Below are 18,643 nucleotides of genomic sequence, written 5' to 3'. Positions count from 1 at the left end.
TGACTTAATGGTGCCTTGAGAGGGTTCAAAGTGAAAATGAGCAGACAGTGGAGTCAGCTATTGATATTGATGTTCACCTGCAGGCGGTAGGGCTCTTAGGAGCCGTGAGGCCTCCCCTCCTTTACCCCCCTCTTTACCTGCCTTCATTTTGCCCGTCACCTTCCCCCTGTCATTTCTCAGGAACGAAAGAGGCATAGGGCTGAATTTTCTCTCTGCACTCACTCTCTCCTCCACTCCGTGTCTGCTGTACCCTCCCGCTGCCTCTTCTCTTTTCTCCATGCCCACTTTCTTGTCATGGCTGGTCGTTCAAATAAGTAATTAGAAAAAAAAATAAACAAAGGAACAATGAGGAGCCAGGAGTGGGTGGTGAGAGTGATAAGCAGCATGAAGAAAGTGGATTGAGACAGTGATGTACTGCCATAATGTGCTACAACACAAATAGAGGGGGGGGGAATGTTTCCTGGGGTCTGTAGTGGAAGGGTAGAAATCATTCAATCCAGAAAACGATAAAGAAGCTATAGTGGACACATAGATTTCTGTGTATGTTTATGATGGCAGCCCCACTTCTTCCATTGAGTACTAATGGCAAAGTCTCAAGACTAATGTTCAGAAATCGCAGATACTTAACATTTCTGTCACAACTGAGCAAACTAGTCTGCTGCAGTCTCAGCTACCTTTTCAGCAGTCTGCCAATACAAAACTGTATTTGTGAATTTTGTTGACTCGCTCTCTGGAACTGTCTGTGCAGAGCAGGTACATGTTTTTGCTGAGAAAGGTGCAGTGAGATTTATAGTCCTGACGCCTATGAGTGCTCACATTTCTGGGGAGAATTGTGCCGATCAAGATGCCTCACTTGCCTAAAATCATGTTTTCCAAACTATCCCAGTGCAGGACCCCAGTCGCCCCCTCTGCAGAAGGCACTTTGTTGTGGCGGGAGAAGGCCGAGTCTGGCCAGTCACATAGTGCATCAGTTATGCGGGGAGAGAAGGCTGGACCTCTCAAACGTAATGAAGTACTTATGAGGTGGCTCAATTATGGCACTTGGTTGAGTGGCAGAGGAAGAAGCCCAAAAAGCACTTGTGCTTTGCTGACCAAACAGTAGCTGGAATACACATTTGGAAGGTCCCACAGTTAGTAAAGAAGTACAGAGCCTGAGGTCTCTTGGCAGTTTGGGATATGGTAGCTATTTGGACCCTCTCCTTTTCTCGCTCCCCATTCAGCCCGGTTATTGGTATTCCTGATATTTATCCAATATCATTTAAAGGTGCACGTGAAATTATAAGGGATATAGGAGAGCAGGCAAGCTGTTCATTGAGGAAAGGATCAGACCTTTCAAACTCATTAAGAAGGATTGCAGCATACCATTTGTAGAACATTCCATTACTCCCAGATCAGACATTGGGATATGCATAGACCCATCAAACCCCTCTCCAGTTCACCCTGACAAGTTTTGGAGAAATGGCTGATCACGAAAAAGGTCGTAATAGACCTCCTACTGAAAGGACAATAGCCAGGGATGTTCAATTGTGTGTTTTTGTTTTTGTTGTTTTTTTTTATTTTTTATTTATTTCACTCTTTCCATGGTAATCTTTTTGTGACATTTTCTATCTTTTCTTTCTTTATCAAAGAAACATTTAAATATCAACTGGAGATCCTCTACTGTTTAGTCTTTTCTCCATCAACGGACCACGATCGCAAGGGGGATGTGCATGGCACATCAGCATTATGAGGCTTAAAGCTGTTTACTTACCTCTGATGTCTTTTGTTACGTGGACGAAATTCCTGATGCCCCTGGTGCATAGTAACTGCCACGAAATCTATCATACAAACACAACTCAATACTGCCCTCCCACGCCCAAAGCGACCTCCTTGCCCTCATTTTCCCCCCACCCCTTCCCTCAAGTGGGCTTGCAAATGAACTGTGAAATTGAATGTTTCCTTATAAAACTGACTGGAATGCTGGTAATCTTGCTGAGGGGTTATTGTCTAAGGAGAGGCCCTAAATGGTTTTCATGCTTCACAAAAGTGGGAGTCTGACATCCTGAATTTAAAATTGGGAAGTTTGCCACAAATCAGTTCGTTTTTTTTACAGCCAAATGGCTATGTTTTTCACTCTGGATCAGTAGGGAAAGGACCTCTGTCTTTCCCACTTGATCACATGTTCTTCAGAGCTAACTAGAAGTAGATGTACTTTGTCTCTATGAGGAGAGATTAATGGTTTCTTTTTTGATCTGTTATTGATTCCTTTGGCTTGGTTCTTCTCCAGATTTTCCCAAATCTCCTAGTCATATGATTGCTTTTGTAGTCTTTTGAGCAGCAGGGTGCAAAGTGTATTTTTTTCCTCTTAGGTTTGGCTTCCAGGGGAGCAGACTTGTCCATGACCTTCCTGGTCATCGCACTGTGAATGCTGGGGAGGTCATTTGTAGATATTGATAAGATTGGGAGAAGGAGATATGGAACTTAACTCCTTTGAGTGAAGATTCAAAGGTAATTGTTATAAAGGTCCACTCCAGATTTTCACTTTTTTGGTTGGCCTGCTTTCATGGTTCATAGATGTGGTATGTAAAAGGGAATGACAAAATGGTCCTGATCAGTCTGTCGTTGGTATGGAAGGTGACGTTTGATGTAGAGATAATTAAAGTGTAGCCTTGCTCATATATGTGGTAGTGGACAGCTTGTGTCTTGTAAGGTCACGGCATTTACAAGTGTCAATTTGTTTGTAAGAGTTTTTTTGGTATGTTCTAAGGAATATTGAAATCTCCTAAGATAATGTTTTAGGGGTGATGGGTGTTCATTGGAATGATTAGATCTTCAGACTGTCCAGGAAATTACATATTTTGACATGGGCAATGATAAACCATGTGGAAACAGGATTTGTTGTGATTTAGTATCTCAGTGTTTGAGGATGTTCAAAGGAGGTAAAGCTTGGGGAGTCCAGGGTGAAACATTTTCAGCTGTTTTTGTGTTTGACAAGAATTTCAACTCTATTTGTATTGTGTGTGTCTCTGTGGATGATAGAGCAATTACTAGATAGAAGTAAGTTGAAAGAAGTTAGTGAGGTGGGGCTGAATCAAGTTTCAGTGATTAATAGTAAGTCTTGGTTTGGTAAGGTTTTAAGATTTACTGTTTCACATGCATGAGCCTGGGGTGACCTGGCATATGATGATCACGCATTTTATGTTTTTAGGTATCGGGTGAGTAGTATAATTCAGTTTCTCCATCTTATTCTATGAAGTTTTCCTGATGCACTGTTCAGGTTACCTTTGGATTGTCCCATCTCTGTTAGTATATTTGAGAATAGGTATGTGTGAGAGAGGAAGCTTAGGGAAGCACGCCCCTATACATTTAAGGGTTGTAGAGCGGGAAGGGAGTAAAAGAGTGAAGAAGTTGTTTAGGGTTCAGGAATATTGATGTTGTGTGGCATTTAGTAGACTGTGATTTTCTAGAGGCTTATTCAACTGTGGAAGTTCATGGGGAGGTCATTTCAGTTATAGGTGAGGCATGATGGTGGAAATGTTTGTCTCTGGGAGAAGCCTCTTGCTGCAGTTGTACATTTCTACCACTAGATGGGTTGTTACTCGGTAGCAAACTTCCTGTTTGCAGTTGCACATTCCGCCTGCTAGATGGAGGAGCTGTTTAATCCTACTAGGACATTGATTCCAAACCTGTGGTCCTGAGGCCCCTGGCGGGTCCACAAAGCCTACTTCAGGGGTCCTCAATTACTTAGAAAAGTAAAAAATATTAACTGCTTAATAAAGTGTATATAAAGAAGCTAAATGTACAGTTTCAAATGTAAATGTGAAGACATTTTAAATTGGAGCCTACAAATTATGTTAGTATCCTCAGATTGTTCTGTATGATGCATTTGCACTGCTCTTGCAAAACAGAGTATGGGCAATGAGTAGTATCCATTGAATTTAGAAACGCTCCAACTCTCCTATTGAAATTCCAGTTTTGATTTTTGTTACATTTAATTGTGAATTAAATAAATTATTCCATCATTTGTGTATTTGTTTGAATGCTTGTTTCTGTATTGTTCGTGTATCGTTTTGCGGTTCAAATCATTGAAAATGCTTAGGCCTGATTCCCTGGCTTCCAGTAACAACTCAGTGGGGGTCCCCAATTCCTATACTAATTCAGTGGGGTTCCCCAGTTTCCAGCAATGATTAAGTAGAGGTCCTCAGAAGTCAAAAGCATAAGAACCACTGTACTGGAAGCGATCAGACACATTCTGGGTGGTTAGCAAGCTAGATGAAGCTGGCTGTTGGATGATTTTCTTTTGAAATTTAAGATGCGTGCAATTCATGAGCGATTATTGAATGTTGGCTTGTAATGTGATTTGTAGAACAGCACCTCACCTTCAGAGGAGTTCCAGTGGCACCTATAATGCACCTTACTGTACTCTGAATTTCAAGAGGCCATTCCTCATTTGATTACCGCAGCTTATTGGTGAGGAGTGATTCTATTGTAGTGCTCCTAGAGATCAACGACATTTCACACTGTCAGGATCCACTAAAGTAAGGATTAGTCTGCTGGGTGTCTTCTCAGCAGATGGCAGGTGGGTTGTGTACCAGAGGGCTGTATGTCTGAAGATCACATGCTTACAGAATCTCACCCGGTTCTAGACAGGATGAGGCAGAGTTATGAAGTCCCAAACAGTGAGTGATATTTGTTAGTGTAGAAATCCAATCCAGCAAATAACTTTACTGAACGCATGGCTAGAGTTTTCTGTCCTAGACCCTTAGTTCCAAAGCAGTGTAGAGCAGTGAGGAGGACCAGGGTTCCAAACCAGCTCGCAGTGTGGCCTCCCAGAATGGGACTCAGAGTTTCCCTCTCACTTCTGCTTTATTAGGTGCTTCACTTCAGCCATTATAGGTTTCTAGAGTCGTGGTTAATCAGTGTGCATATGCTAGTTTGAAATGGTAGATGCATGAGCGGGCATTTGAGGCTTCAAGGAGCTTAAAAGAATAGCTCCTAACAAATGTGCAGAATCAAAATTATTTCAAAATCAAATGTATGACTTAAAGCTCATATTAAACGTTAATATATGTTTTCTGTCTTTTATAGGTATAGTCTGTCTTACATTCCTTTTGCAAGGTAAGTTTATATTCATGGCCAGAGTAAATCAAATTAAATCCAAATGTGCAGTATTTGGTCAAATGTTGCAAAATTGTCCAAAGTGAAGTGTTACTACGCCTCACACCTTGTACTTTAACATTTGTTAACCTATTTGCACTACTAATTTTATGTTCTTGGTGTTTATTTGCAAACCAAATATGTTTTGCTAATTTTATTCGGTGAAAACATAATTATGTGGAAAGCAAGGTGGGTGTCAGTGATTCACTTGCAAAGCTGGGTTTGCACATTTTATTGTACCATAGGTCTTAAGTGTTATGTCAAGTTAAAACAGGCCTTGGATACGTCAGTTCTTTTGTGTTTTGAAAAGATCTTTTCAAGTTTGAGAAATAAACAGAATAGGTAGCCCATGAGCAGCATTAGTGGATACTTGTTTGACAGATAGTGACGCTTGTTCCTCTGCAGCCGTTTCTTTACCAGTGTTGCATGATGGTGAATCTTGGTGGATACCTATTAACAGTACAAAAGAGCAGCCTAAATAACTGATGCTAATTGGGTGGTGAGAAGAAGGGGATTCAGAGATCTGCTGAGGCCCTCATGCAGGGAGCATTATCGGGTGCTAGGGAGAAGCAATGCATGGTCATGTGTGCAATGCAAGGGAAGGGGTTGTTTTTTGCAGTCCTTGCTGTGTGGAGGAGTGGAAGGAAATCAGAGAAGGGTCCTAGTGGTAAAGGCTAGCATAGGGCAGGGGAGCAACGCAGGGTCCTAGTGGGTGGAGTAGAGTACCGAGCCCTAGGGACAAGTAGACGTGAAATGTTCAGATCTGGGTAGTGCACAGTTGAGTATTGTATGTTGATAACACAGGGTCCAAAGGTGGAGCATAGAGTCAAACGTGGTAGGGATAGTACAGGTTCCAAAGGGGTAAGGACACATACAACATGCCAAGGCAGCCACTGGAGGGGTAATATGGAAGACTTGTTTCTGATGAACATGTCTTTCCTCAGCTTCCTCCCCTTATAAATGTCTTCCAGATGCCAGACTGGATCTGGAAACCTTTTTTCCCCAGTAATAGCTCTCCAGCATCACAAGTTGGTGCAGACAGCTTCACCCATGGCTTTGTGTACTGCTTGTGACAACGGAGTATATTAGATGCCAAATAGTATACTGGTGTCTGTTCCTGTCCTTTAGTGCCTCATCGCAGTGGGTATGGTGCTGTTGTCGTGCTTCACTGATGAAATGCCTCCACACAGATGTCCTTCCAAAATTTCAGTATCTAAACCCTGTTTCAGATGCTGTAAGTAAATATTCTGGTCAGACCCACATGACGGCTACATGTGGTATCTTGGCTCTGGATGATCAATGAACAGGAGTGATGGTCCAAGGCTGTTAGAGAGCTGAAAGCCAAGCTAGTTTCAGCCAAGGCCCACAGGGGTATTCAGAAGTGTTCCCCTCCTCCTTCAGGTAAGTTTCCCAACAGGGAACATTCTTCCAAAAAAGACTTTCCCACAAACAACACCTTAGGAAGGAGAAGACTACTTCTTTCTAATTGAAATAGTTCCACTTATGGGATAATTCAGAGCTTCAATGCCTTTCCCCAACTCAGACTGCTTCCTTGCAGATGGAGCACATTCAAATGTTGAAAAAAAGATGAAGCTAGAATTCCTGACCTTGCACAGCTCCATCATTATTGCTGGCTTTGCTAGACTGTTCAGAACATCTGCAGTGCACTGTGGGCCACACCCAAAGGGAGAAGCCTGATCTGTCGACTTGGTGATTCTAATGCCTCCAATCCTAATGCCTCACAACTCGGTGCTCTCCAGGCTTCAGTTTCTGCAATGTCAAAGAAGTTCTCCCAGGCAGCATTCATCAGTCACTCGTCTCCACCTAAGACCCCGACACAGACACCACCCTCGGAGCTGGTTTCGGCACCACTCTCTAAGTCGGCTAAAATCATCAGAGTGGTGAACGAAAAGCATAAAGCTTTTTTTTTTTTTTTGACGAATCCTTGGCTCAGCATTTTCCCAAGTCCTAGAGATTTTCCTGGGGAGAGAACTGTTTGGATCCGATGCTCCTGCTATACCTGATGATTATGGCAGCACAGAATGGAGGGTGATAGCCACCCTTCTTCCTACAATAGGGATTCTGACCTACAACTTCACTTACAATATAGTAGTAGTTAGGATACCTCTCCAGAAAGGGCTACACCTATCCCTCTGGTTCTCCTTTAGGAGAAGTCGCTTTGTGGACCACAGTGATACGGAATGCTGCAGAAGCTTCAGACTTAACTTTTATTTCTGTAGAGGCAAACACTACTCTTGCAGCCCTCACTGTTTAAGCCAGTCCTGTCTGTTTGGAGAAAACCCTTCTTAGGCTCATCAGTCCACAAATAGTTGGGAAATACAGACCTACTCATTTTGATCGTGAATCCCTGCTATCACACCCTTCTGTTGATAAGTTGAACCCAAATGTCTCTTCCGTCCCTCACACTAAAGATATAAAAGATTGGTCTCCATGGGGTGAACTTCTTTGCCTTTGTAGCCTCACCTTCCGTATAGCAAATGTCACATGCCCTCTGGCTTGCTGTGTGTATGTCTTCTGGGAGCTGGCAGTAATGACTTATCTTTCTCCCAGACCAATTCCCTCCTCATATATGGTACACAATGGTTTGTACGCTCCCAAACAGATACTAAGGTGTGACCTAGATTCTGCAAATGCCTTACCTTGAATCATATGCAAAGCCATCACACTTTAAGGCATTTCACAAGATTCTCTGGAAGGAGCTGCTTGCAGTTGAAAAGCTTGTTCATGAGTGTGGCATAGACATTTGGCAAGGAGGCAAACTTTTTAATGGAAAGCTTCAAGAGTAGTACAGCTGTGGTTCAATCTATGGGCCTACCCACCCCAGTGAGGCAGTTCCACCAAAAGTACTGGAATATTTGAGGATGTTTAAGCATAAAAGTCCATGCAGCATCAACACACTGATCCGAGCACCCCAGCAGATATACAGATTATTTTGGTGAACGGGTGGATCTGTAGGATGTCATCAACAGCAGCAGCAGATCCACTCCCTGCCATCGACCACTGGCTCTGCTGCTTCATAACCTATGGCTCTTTCTACCACTCCTTAAACTACACATCCCTTTGGTGGTGCAGGGTGCTGGGGATCCCCTATGTTTCACCAGCTGGGAGACTATCATGCGGGATTACTGGATCGTTCTGCTAATCCTCAATGGATACACCTTACCCTTTTCTGTCCCTTCCTGCTGACTTCCACCAGGGCATGCCTCTGACAAACCTCTCTTTTTGAGGTGAAAGTTCCTTCCCTGCTACATGTGGTGGCTTTTACTTCATAGACCCCAATAAGACAGGTGGCCTGAAACCCATCCTTGACTTGTGCGTGTGCAGTACATTATACATGCAAAGTTGGAAATGTTTTTCGAGAAACAAAATCTCCATTACTTCTGCTCCAAGGAGGCATTATTGTTTGACGCTATTCCTATCTGCCAATGTTTGTAGATCGGGATTTGCGTCAGTCAGTGTGTGGATGCATGAGAAGGCCCATGTACTACCCCTGGTCCGCTCCCATGACATGAGGTAGCACATAATTGTACTTTGTATTACTTTAAGACTACTTTGTGCTTTAAAGTAAATCCCAATACAACACTTTGCACATTTTTACAACACCTTAGTGATGTGAATCAGGCTCAAATTGTTAGTAAATCTGCTCCCTAAGTATTTTTACAAAAGTGATGAAACTCCTAAACATCCTGGGCCTTATATCAGTGCCCAGAAATCTCATCATACTGGCATGCAGAAACTGCCCTTCTTAGGTACTGTACTAAACACAGCCTGTCCACCTCCTCAGATAATTGTAGACATTCAGGAGTCGATTACAGTGTTTCTGACACAGGTCTAACTTCTGCTCATCCTCCGGCTGCTGACTCCACTGGCTTTGTGCTTCCTGTTAGTGCCACACCCAAAAAGTGCCTACTTTGTTCCAGATCATAATGGACACCATTGATAGTGCTGGTCTTTTGTGTGATAAACAAATTTGTTTTGGATGTTGAAGTCTTGTTTAGCATCCCTTGACCTAATTAGACTAATGCACCTAAAAACGTTATTTTGTAGGTGAAAAGTTCTGGGCTGAAGACCTTCTCCATAGTGACCTGGAGTGAGGTGGTTACCCTACATACACCAAATGGTTGATGAGAGCCCCTTAGTTGTGCATGAGAAAGCAGTGACTCTAACATCAAGGGAGCCTCTTGGATCACATGCAGAAGTTTGTCTCTTTCCAACTCAGTCTGCACTGTTGGCTGTGTCTCTCCAACGTTCTGGTGGGCCGTTCCTTCAGCCCTCTGCTGATGCAGCCCACCATGGTCATATACAGGGAGTGCAGAATTATTAGGCAAATGAGTATTTTGACCACATCATCCTCTTTATGCATGTTGTCTTACTCCAAGCTGTATAGGCTCGAAAGCCTACTACCAATTAAGCATATTAGGTGATGTGCATCTCTGTAATGAGAAGGGGTGTGGTCTAATGACATCAACACCCTATATCAGGTGTGCATAATTATTAGGCAACTTCCTTTCCTTTGGCAAAATGGGTCAAAAGAAGGACTTGACAGGCTCAGAAAAGTCAAAAATAGTGAGATATCTTGCAGAGGGATGCAGCACTCTTAAAATTGCAAAGCTTCTGAAGCGTGATCATCGAACAATCAAGCGTTTCATTCAAAATAGTCAACAGGGTCGCAAGAAGCGTGTGGAAAAACCAAGGCGCAAAATAACTGCCCATGAACTGAGAAAAGTCAAGCGTGCAGCTGCCACGATGCCACTTGCCACCAGTTTGGCCATATTTCAGAGCTGCAACATCACTGGAGTGCCCAAAAGCACAAGGTGTGCAATACTCAGAGACATGGCCAAGGTAAGAAAGGCTGAAAGACGACCACCACTGAACAAGACACACAAGCTGAAACGTCAAGACTGGGCCAAGAAATATCTCAAGACTGATTTTTCTAAGGTTTTATGGACTGATGAAATGAGAGTGAGTCTTGATGGGCCAGATGGATGGGCCCGTGGCTGGATTGGTAAAGGGCAGAGAGCTCCAGTCCGACTCAGACGCCAGCAAGGTGGAGGTGGAGTACTGGTTTGGGCTGGTATCATCAAAGATGAGCTTGTGGGGCCTTTTCGGGTTGAGGATGGAGTCAAGCTCAACTCCCAGTCCTACTGCCAGTTCCTGGAAGACACCTTCTTCAAGCAGTGGTACAGGAAGAAGTCTGCATCCTTCAAGAAAAACATGATTTTCATGCAGGACAATGCTCCATCGCACGCGTCCAAGTACTCCACAGCGTGGCTGGCAAGAAAGGGTATAAAAGAAGGAAATCTAATGACATGGCCTCCTTGTTCACCTGATCTGAACCCCATTGAGAACCTGTGGTCCATCATTAAATGGGAGATGTACAATGAGGGAAAACAGTACACCTCTCTGAACAGTGTCTGGGAGGCTGTGGTTGCTGCTGCACGCAATGTTGATGGTGAACAGATCAAAACACTGACAGAATCCATGGATGGCAGGCTTTTGAGTGTCCTTGCAAAGAAAGGTGGCTATATTGGTCACTGATTTGTTTTTGTTTTGTTTTTGAATGTCAGAAATGTATATTTGTGAATGTTGAGATGTTATATTGGTTTCACTGGTAATAATAAATAATTGAAATGGGTATATATTTGTTTTTTGTTAAGTTGCCTAATAATTATGCACACCTGATATAGGGTGTTGATGTCATTAGACCACACCCCTTCTCATTACAGAGATGCACATCACCTAATATGCTTAATTGGTAGTAGGCTTTCGAGCCTATACAGCTTGGAGTAAGACAACATGCATAAAGAGGATGATGTGGTCAAAATACTCATTTGCCTAATAATTCTGCACTCCCTGTATGTCTCCTTGCTGGATTTGGAGGTGTCAAACTGGGTTGGCATGACAATATGAGTCCTCTGGTCTCTGTTTACACATACGCTTTCTAGAATTGCTGATGCTCCACCTTGCCATAAAGACCTTCCATCTCAGGGAGCGCCATTATGATTCTCTCTAAAAACACCACCACCACCCATTATAACAGACAGTGGTGTTTTCTAGGGGAGGGGTGAGAGACCCTGTATTGCGAGGTGATTTTTCCAGTGTCGTTGAGCTCCGAAATGGGGGATTTTCCAAGTTCTAGCACACCTTGCAGGCTCCCTCAACATGAGATCTGATGTTCAGTTGTTGCTTCTTGGATAAACACAAGTGTGAGCTACACCCCAAAGTGACAAACCTCAACTTCTTCAGATTGTGGTGTCCGCACAAGGAAAGCTATACAAGGTCCAGAACAGGAAGTGTTCTCAGTTTGTGTCATCAACTTTTCACTGAGTGGTTCTTTGAGAGACATTCAGGTTCGCTCAGTCACGTGGCCTGCTATATGTTTTACGATAAAGCTATTTTCAGTTCGGTGTCTGTCGAAGGTTCTGTGAAGGTGCTGGAAGATTAAGCACTTTTCATTCTGACAACCCAAGAGTGGGTGAAGAGAATTTTGTATACGGATATGTTGGCTCTCAGTATTTGGGCTCATCTCCTTCTCACGCAGTGAGTTGGCCTGTTCTTGCAGCAGGACGGTCATGTCCTGCACCTCAGATGCTGTGACTGCATAAGTTGTGATTGTGCAGTGCCAGCTCAAATCCTTTTGTTTGTCATCTGATGTTGAACGCCTCATCTAGGTGCCCAGAAATCTTAGTACAAATTTGTTTATGTAGGACTCTTGAATATTTATACATCTGTGCAAGTTCAGTTCTTTTCACTCGTGCCTTTCTGATGTTCTACTATTCACACAGTCTCTGACCCAGCAGGACGTAGTAGTGGCGAACGTAAGAGTTTATAGACCCCTGTAACCGTCTTGATGTTCCTCCCCAACCAGCTGCCCTTTATGTCAACACTAGTGGCACATTTCCTGAAAGGTTTACTTTATCTTCTTAATTGTACCTGAGTGGAATTTGAATCTTGTGTTGGCTTGTCAAATGTTATCTCCATTCCAACATCTCTTTCTGAAAGTTGTCCTCTTAGTGGCAATGACTGCAGCCATATTCTTGTGAATTGTAGGTCTTTTCCGTCTGGCCACTATTCACCAAGATAAATTGGTTCTGAGCTTCTGTCTGTGTTTTGTTCCAAAACTGGTATCTACTTTTCTCATGAGTCAGCATGTAACGCCTCCATCTTTCTTCTGTCCCCTGCATCCCATCAAAAAGAAGACTTGCAGTACTGCATTACAACAGCAGTGATCAATAGGACAGAGTGAATGATCAGCATCTTTGCCATAACCAAGAAAAACAAAGCAGTGACCAAACTCAACATTTTGCGACTGATGATCCTCTATAACAGGATCTTTTGTGCTTTGGCCAAGAAATAGCTTCCAGAGGACATTTGGTGCCCTCCCCACTCGGACCTTGTTCTGCTTTCCTACTTATCTCGTAATCAGAGCTTACAGAACATATCAGGAATGCACTTCTGAGTTCAAAGAAGACTTTTATTGTTGTTAATTCTTCCCACCCACAAGTTCGTGAGAGACGAATTAATAGATTTCAAGCACACATTCAAAGGCAGCAATGAAAACAAAATATATTTCAGTTGCAATGTACACAGCAGGTTATATATATATATAAGATATTGAATGCAAAGCAAAACAAATACTTCACCGTGTGAGAAACTATTTACAGCTTCATCTTTCTGGGGTCTGCAAGTTGATGACTCCGGTCAACTGCGAGAAAGAGATTATCTACCCACACGGGAGACTGGCAACTGGCGCCAAGTTCCAGTCCGAAGTCAGGCAGAAACAAATCTAATTCTCTGAAGCCCTGAGCCACCCTTAGAAAAGTGTTCCCCCTCCTCTCAGACCCGGGAAAACTATGCAAGCCTTTGGAGACGGGCCAGATCTCCTAGACTGCTCCTCTTCCCAAGCTTGAGCAGGAAGGAAAAACACCAAATGTACCCTCTCTTATCAGGTCTAGTCTACTGTGCGAAGAAAACAGCTTGGTTCATCTTGTGGAAAAACACAGCTTGGAAAAATACAGCTTGAATTCTCAACTGCAATGTCTAACTCCACGTTAAAGGCAATAGGCAGCTAACCTAAATATCAAATGCAATGTCTAATGTCATGTCAAAGCTAATAGGCAGCTGAGCTGAATACAAAATGCAATGTCTAATATCATGTCAAAGCCAATAGGCAGCTGAGCTGAATACAAAATGCAATGTATAATATCATGTCAAAGCCAATAGGCAGCTAAACTGAATACAGCATGTCAAAGCCAATAGGCAGAATACAGAATGTAATGGCTAATACAATGTCAACGCCAATAGGCGGCTAAACTGAACAAAACATATAATGTGCTACTGGTGAACATTGAGCAACTAATATGCGCAGTGGTGAAACACAAAGTCATTGGTCAAACTTAATCAATAGCATCACAGACCTCCCAACAGAGGTGTTCGTGTCTGACATCTGCAGGGCAGCCACATGATCATTCTTGTATACTTTCACCAAACATTACTGCCTCATGGCACAACAATACAGCAACAGGTACTTTGTCTGGACTGTGTGTTTGATTTCCATGTATAATGGGCACAACTCAATTCCACTTCCCGGTGGGTGTTGCTTTGGGGCTTATTTATAACATGAGAAATCGGAGGAATTATGTATCCATCAGTAGAAACAGTTACTAAAGTTAAGTAACTTTTTTTTTATTCTGTGGTCTTTCTAAATGAACATAGGTGGAAGTGTTGTGCTCTAAATGCGAGTGAGTGTCAATGTTTCTACTAAGACATAGAACCATAGTACCTGCTGCTTCCAAACATTATGTGAACACTGATAGGTGTGGATGGCAAACCTTATAATCTGTGTACACATTTTTCTTTTTTTCTTGATAGGGCTGGAAAGTCAGTAGTGTCTAAATGGCATTTCTAACCTAGGGAAACAACATTGAATGATCTTTGTTTATTCAACCTCACTCTCAGCGAGGGAAAATAAAATCCCACCAATTGTATATCATGACAAAAAAGCCTCACAATCATTGTAATAGTGACTCAGTTTTTTCCAGTGGAGACTTTAAGGGGAACTTGTGTCTGACAGGGTCTTTAAGCTGTGAAGTTTATTAACCTTTGTCAAGTGTATATGTTGCTATGTGTGGAGATAAAGTCACATACTTCATGTGTGGACTTGAGATATGAAGTGCCAGACTTGAAAATCATTTTACTTGTGTACATGTCTCAAAATGTATTTTATTTTTTCTAGAGATGCTGTGATAAAATGCTGTACCTCCTGCCTAAACTAGAAAAACCTAAGCCTGTGGTGGTCGCGGAGAAAAGTTGATGGCTGGGATAATTTTGTTCGGCTTGGTTTCTATCCGTGGTGTTTACTCAGTTGTTACGTTTCAGTCAAAGGGCTTTAGTTGGTTTTATTTTAATATAATTTTTTTTTTCCGATTATATTTGTACATATTTTTACAAGCTCTTATTTTTTTGAGGTTTTCATGTGCCAACAAAGAAACACCTTTTTCCATTTTATCCCCAGGTCTAAGATGTTTCTTCTTTTTAAAACAATAATTTAAGAAACCTACTTAAATTTCAATTGCTTGGACTTTGTGGAAATGCTTGCTGGTGTGTTGATATGAGATTGCTGTATGTTTGTTCAAGCCCTTTAAAAAAATTGTTTCTAACTAGTTAATATGAGTAGTTTTATATGTATTTTTTTTACTTTAAACATGTGACAAATGCCATTACAGATAAGATTTCATTTGATTAAAATAATGTATAAATATATAAATTCATAAGATTCTAAAATAAATTAATTATTAAAATTAAAATTATTCTGTTTGTTTTCTCACTATCATTAGTCATACTTTTTCTTGTGAGTAAAGGATATTGAAGGGGAATTGACAGTCATCAATTAAAGAAATAGACATGATGGCTAAGCTTGATTCGGAAAATTAAACATGTTTAGTTCACCCATCTTACCAAAATCTTTGTCACTACCACATATCCCTCTACATGAAGTTATTCATATAGGCTGTTGCATATTTTGGTCAGTTAGGAGCTATAAAATAAGATATATTTCTTTTTTTGTAGCTTCCTATATGAAACCACAATCAATAACAATTGTGAATTGATAGAAGATACTGTTTATGAATAGAGGGTTGAGATTCCAAGCACTATATCATGGGATACTTCTTGAAAAAAATCAGATACTTGTTGAACAGATCAGAAAAACAACTTGTGAATCACAGAATCTGGCAACTAGAGCTTAAAGCTAAAGCCACAGCAAACACTTTTTTCATGAACAATGTTGCAATGGAGATCACATGGCGCTATGAAGAACCTATGCAAGTGCAAAAACTAAATGCGGAATACTGGACATGCAACCTCCTGACCGATACAAAAATATAAACTTTCAAACCTCAGCAAGCTTTTCAAGAATTTCCCAATTACAATGTCAAGCATGAGATCAAGTGTATACTTAGCAGAACATGCACAACTTGTAATCTTGATTAATGTTGGCAAAATCTAAACAAAGAAGTTCACATTTCATTTGGCTTGATCTTATTGTGCATCCCATGAAATTAATTGACTTAAATTGGTTTACTTATTGGGACACCACATTAAGACATTCAAGAAGACCATATTCAGATTGTTCATTTGCCATTAATCTATGGTAACATGGGGCAGAATGAGGGAGAGGACACCTTATTTTTAGTGAAATATTTAAAGGAGCATTTACAAACTCTGATAAGTATATATTGTAGAATAGGTATAACAAAGACTGCCAAAACAATCTTGATTATCTTCATTCCAAGCTGCCCAAATATGCCCTTTAACAAAGAACATATACTCCATCCATCAAGACAAAAACAGTCATTGATTTTGTGTAATTCCTTGACACCATTACACATGTGATCAATCTGACCATGTACATTCAATGAAACATTTGGTACAAAAGGTAACATTCTGATCTCACAATAACACAAACTCCACGCTTGGCATGCAGTACAAAATCAAGAACCATTCGATTTTGCAAAAGAACAGTTCTTTGGGATTCCAGTTGTTTGGGAATCAACTTGATTGCCATGGCTATCTAATTTGCGACTTCTTCCAGGACCTAATCGAAAAATTGAATTTTATGAATTGATAGCCTTATCCCATACATGGAAGAAGAAATTAGGCTATTGGTTGAGGGAGATGAAAGCCCCACTTGGCAACACCCAGAATCCTTTCAGGGTGACCACATTAAGGGCCAGATGTAGGAAGCCTTTTGCGCCTCGCAAACGGCCAAACGCGATGCACAATCGCAAATTGCGAGTCGGTACCAACTCGCAATTTGTGACTGCGACTCGCAAATAGGAAGGGGTGTTCCCTTCCTATTTGCTACTGCATCGCCATGCAGAGTTGCTTTGGGACCGCAAATGCGGTCGCAAACCAACTCGCAGTTACCATCCACTTGAAGTGGATGGTAACTCATTTGCAAAAGGGAAGGGGTCCCCATGGGACCCCTTCCCCTTTGTGAATGCCAAAAAAAATAATTTTTCAGAGCAGGCAGTGGTCCTATGGACCACTGCCTACTCTGAAAAAACCGAAACTAAATGGTTTCGGTATTTTTTATTTTTGCAGCTTGTTTTCCTTTAAGGAAAACGGGCTGCAAAAAGAAAAAGAAAAACTGCTTTATTCAAAAAGCAGTCACGGACATGGTGGTCTGCTGTCTCTAGCAGGCCACCATCCCTGTGAGTGCCTAGACTCGCTATGGGGTCGCAAACTGCGACCCACCTCATAAATATTCATGAGGTGGGTCTTTGCGACCCCATAGCGAGTCGCAGAAGGTGTCTGAGACACCTTTCTGCATCTCGTATTGCGAGTTGCAATTTGCGAGTCGCTATGACTCGCAAATTGCAAGTCGCAATTTTTTACTTACCTACATCTGGCCCTAAAACACTAATTTAACGTGAACTTAACCCTCTGATAGCATGGCACAAAAGTAGTCAAGTGTAATATAGAGGCAAAGTATTAAGGCCCTAATTCTAACCTTGGCGGACGGCGGAGGCCGTCCGCCAAGGTACCGCCGTCAGAACACCGCACCGCGGTCGAAAGACCGCTGCGGTGATTCTGACATTTGCCCTGGGCTGGCGGGCGGCCGCCCGCCAGCCCAGGGCAAATCAACCTTCCCACTAGGATGCCGGCTCAGAATTGAGCCGGCGGAGTGGGAAGGTGCGACGGGTGCAGTTGCACCCGTCGCGTATTTCAGTGTCTGCTAGGCAGACACTGAAATACTTTGTGGGGCCCTCTTACAGGGGCCCCTGCCGTGCCCATGCCAACGCCATGGCGTGCCCATGCCATGCCATGCCAGGGGCCCCGCGGCACCCCCTACCGCCATCCTGTTCCTGGCAGGCGAACCGCCAGGAACAGGATGGCGGTAGGGGGATTCTAAGGGCAGCGGTAAACCGGCGGGAGACCGCCGGTTTACCCTTTCTGGCCGCGGCTGAACCGCCGCGGTCAGAATGCCCTGCGGGGCACCGCCGGCCTGTCGGCGGTGCTCCCGCCGACCCTGGCCCCGGCGGTCTTGTACCGCCGGGGTCAGAATCACCCCCTAAGTGTTCATACTGTGCAAAACACTAATAAAGTGAAAAACACGGCACAAGAAAAAAACAAGCATTGACAAAGCCAATTGGTTTCACCTATGCGAAATCTATTAGCTTTGTCAATGTTTTTTTACATGTTGCATAGCAGCTGAGCTGCTGTGGAACATGGACTAAAGTACATTAAAAAACTCTGTGACGCTGTCAAAGCTGCCCATGTCATACACTTTTTTTTAAATGTACTTTTAGGCATGTTGCACACCAAGTTACCTGCTGCCTAGCTGCTACTATGTAAAAACATTGATAAAGATAATAGATTTTGCATAGGCAAAACCTATTGGCAAAGCCTATCTGTTTTGCCATTGGACCTATTGGTTTTGCCAATGGCTATTAGACATGCTCTACAGCTTTCACCTTTTTCTCGACGATGTGCATTATCATAAACAAAAAAAAAAGAAAAGAAAGAAAAAAGTGCAATGACTCAACCACTGCTGGCAGTCTGGTCCAGTGCTTAATTTGTCAAATAATGAGTGCCAGTGCCCAAAGCACTGCTCACAAGCCCATGGCCAGTGCTTTTAAATGTCGGCATCCAAATACCAAGGGTGAAGTCCTGAATCCACCCTAGGCCTCTTAGGCCACGGCCAGCTACTACCTGCACCTTTGTGTAGCTCTTGCAGGTTCCTGCTTTCTTATTTGGTGACTTTTTTTCCGTCTTTCTCTTGCTTCCTACTTATGTATTTTTCTCCAGGGAAATATATGATGAGGAAAAATAAGTGCCACTCTCCAAAAAATGAGTGCTGGTGGTCCGATCGGCAACCACACGCTGAACTGAAGCATTGGTCCAGTCATTCCACTGGTGGATGTGTTAGAAAGCATGAACATACCAGCTGAAAGACAAGTGTTATTTGTTTCAATTTTTTTAT

At 42.5% G+C, this 18,643-nt stretch overlaps 1 protein-coding gene across 1 annotated transcript in view; it reads left to right on the top strand.

Annotated features, from left to right (window-relative positions):
• The window catches only part of SFT2D1 (SFT2 domain containing 1), a 246,834-nt gene extending 231,871 nt beyond the window's left edge, over window positions 1–14,963 (top strand). Inside the window, exons 7-8 of the mRNA XM_069234485.1 lie at window positions 5,068–5,097; window positions 14,393–14,963. Coding sequence (XP_069090586.1) covers window positions 5,068–5,097; window positions 14,393–14,432 — 70 coding nt within the window. The 3' untranslated portion in view covers window positions 14,433–14,963. The remainder of the gene's footprint in view (window positions 1–5,067; window positions 5,098–14,392) is intronic.
• The last annotated feature ends 3,680 nt before the right edge of the window (window positions 14,964–18,643 follow it).

The sequence above is a fragment of the Pleurodeles waltl genome, chromosome 5, assembly GCF_031143425.1.
Source record: "Pleurodeles waltl isolate 20211129_DDA chromosome 5, aPleWal1.hap1.20221129, whole genome shotgun sequence".
Lineage (NCBI taxonomy): Eukaryota > Metazoa > Chordata > Amphibia > Caudata > Salamandridae > Pleurodeles > Pleurodeles waltl.
The sequence above is the reverse complement of the archived record's forward strand: the minus strand, read 5'-3'. Positions and strand labels throughout refer to the sequence as shown.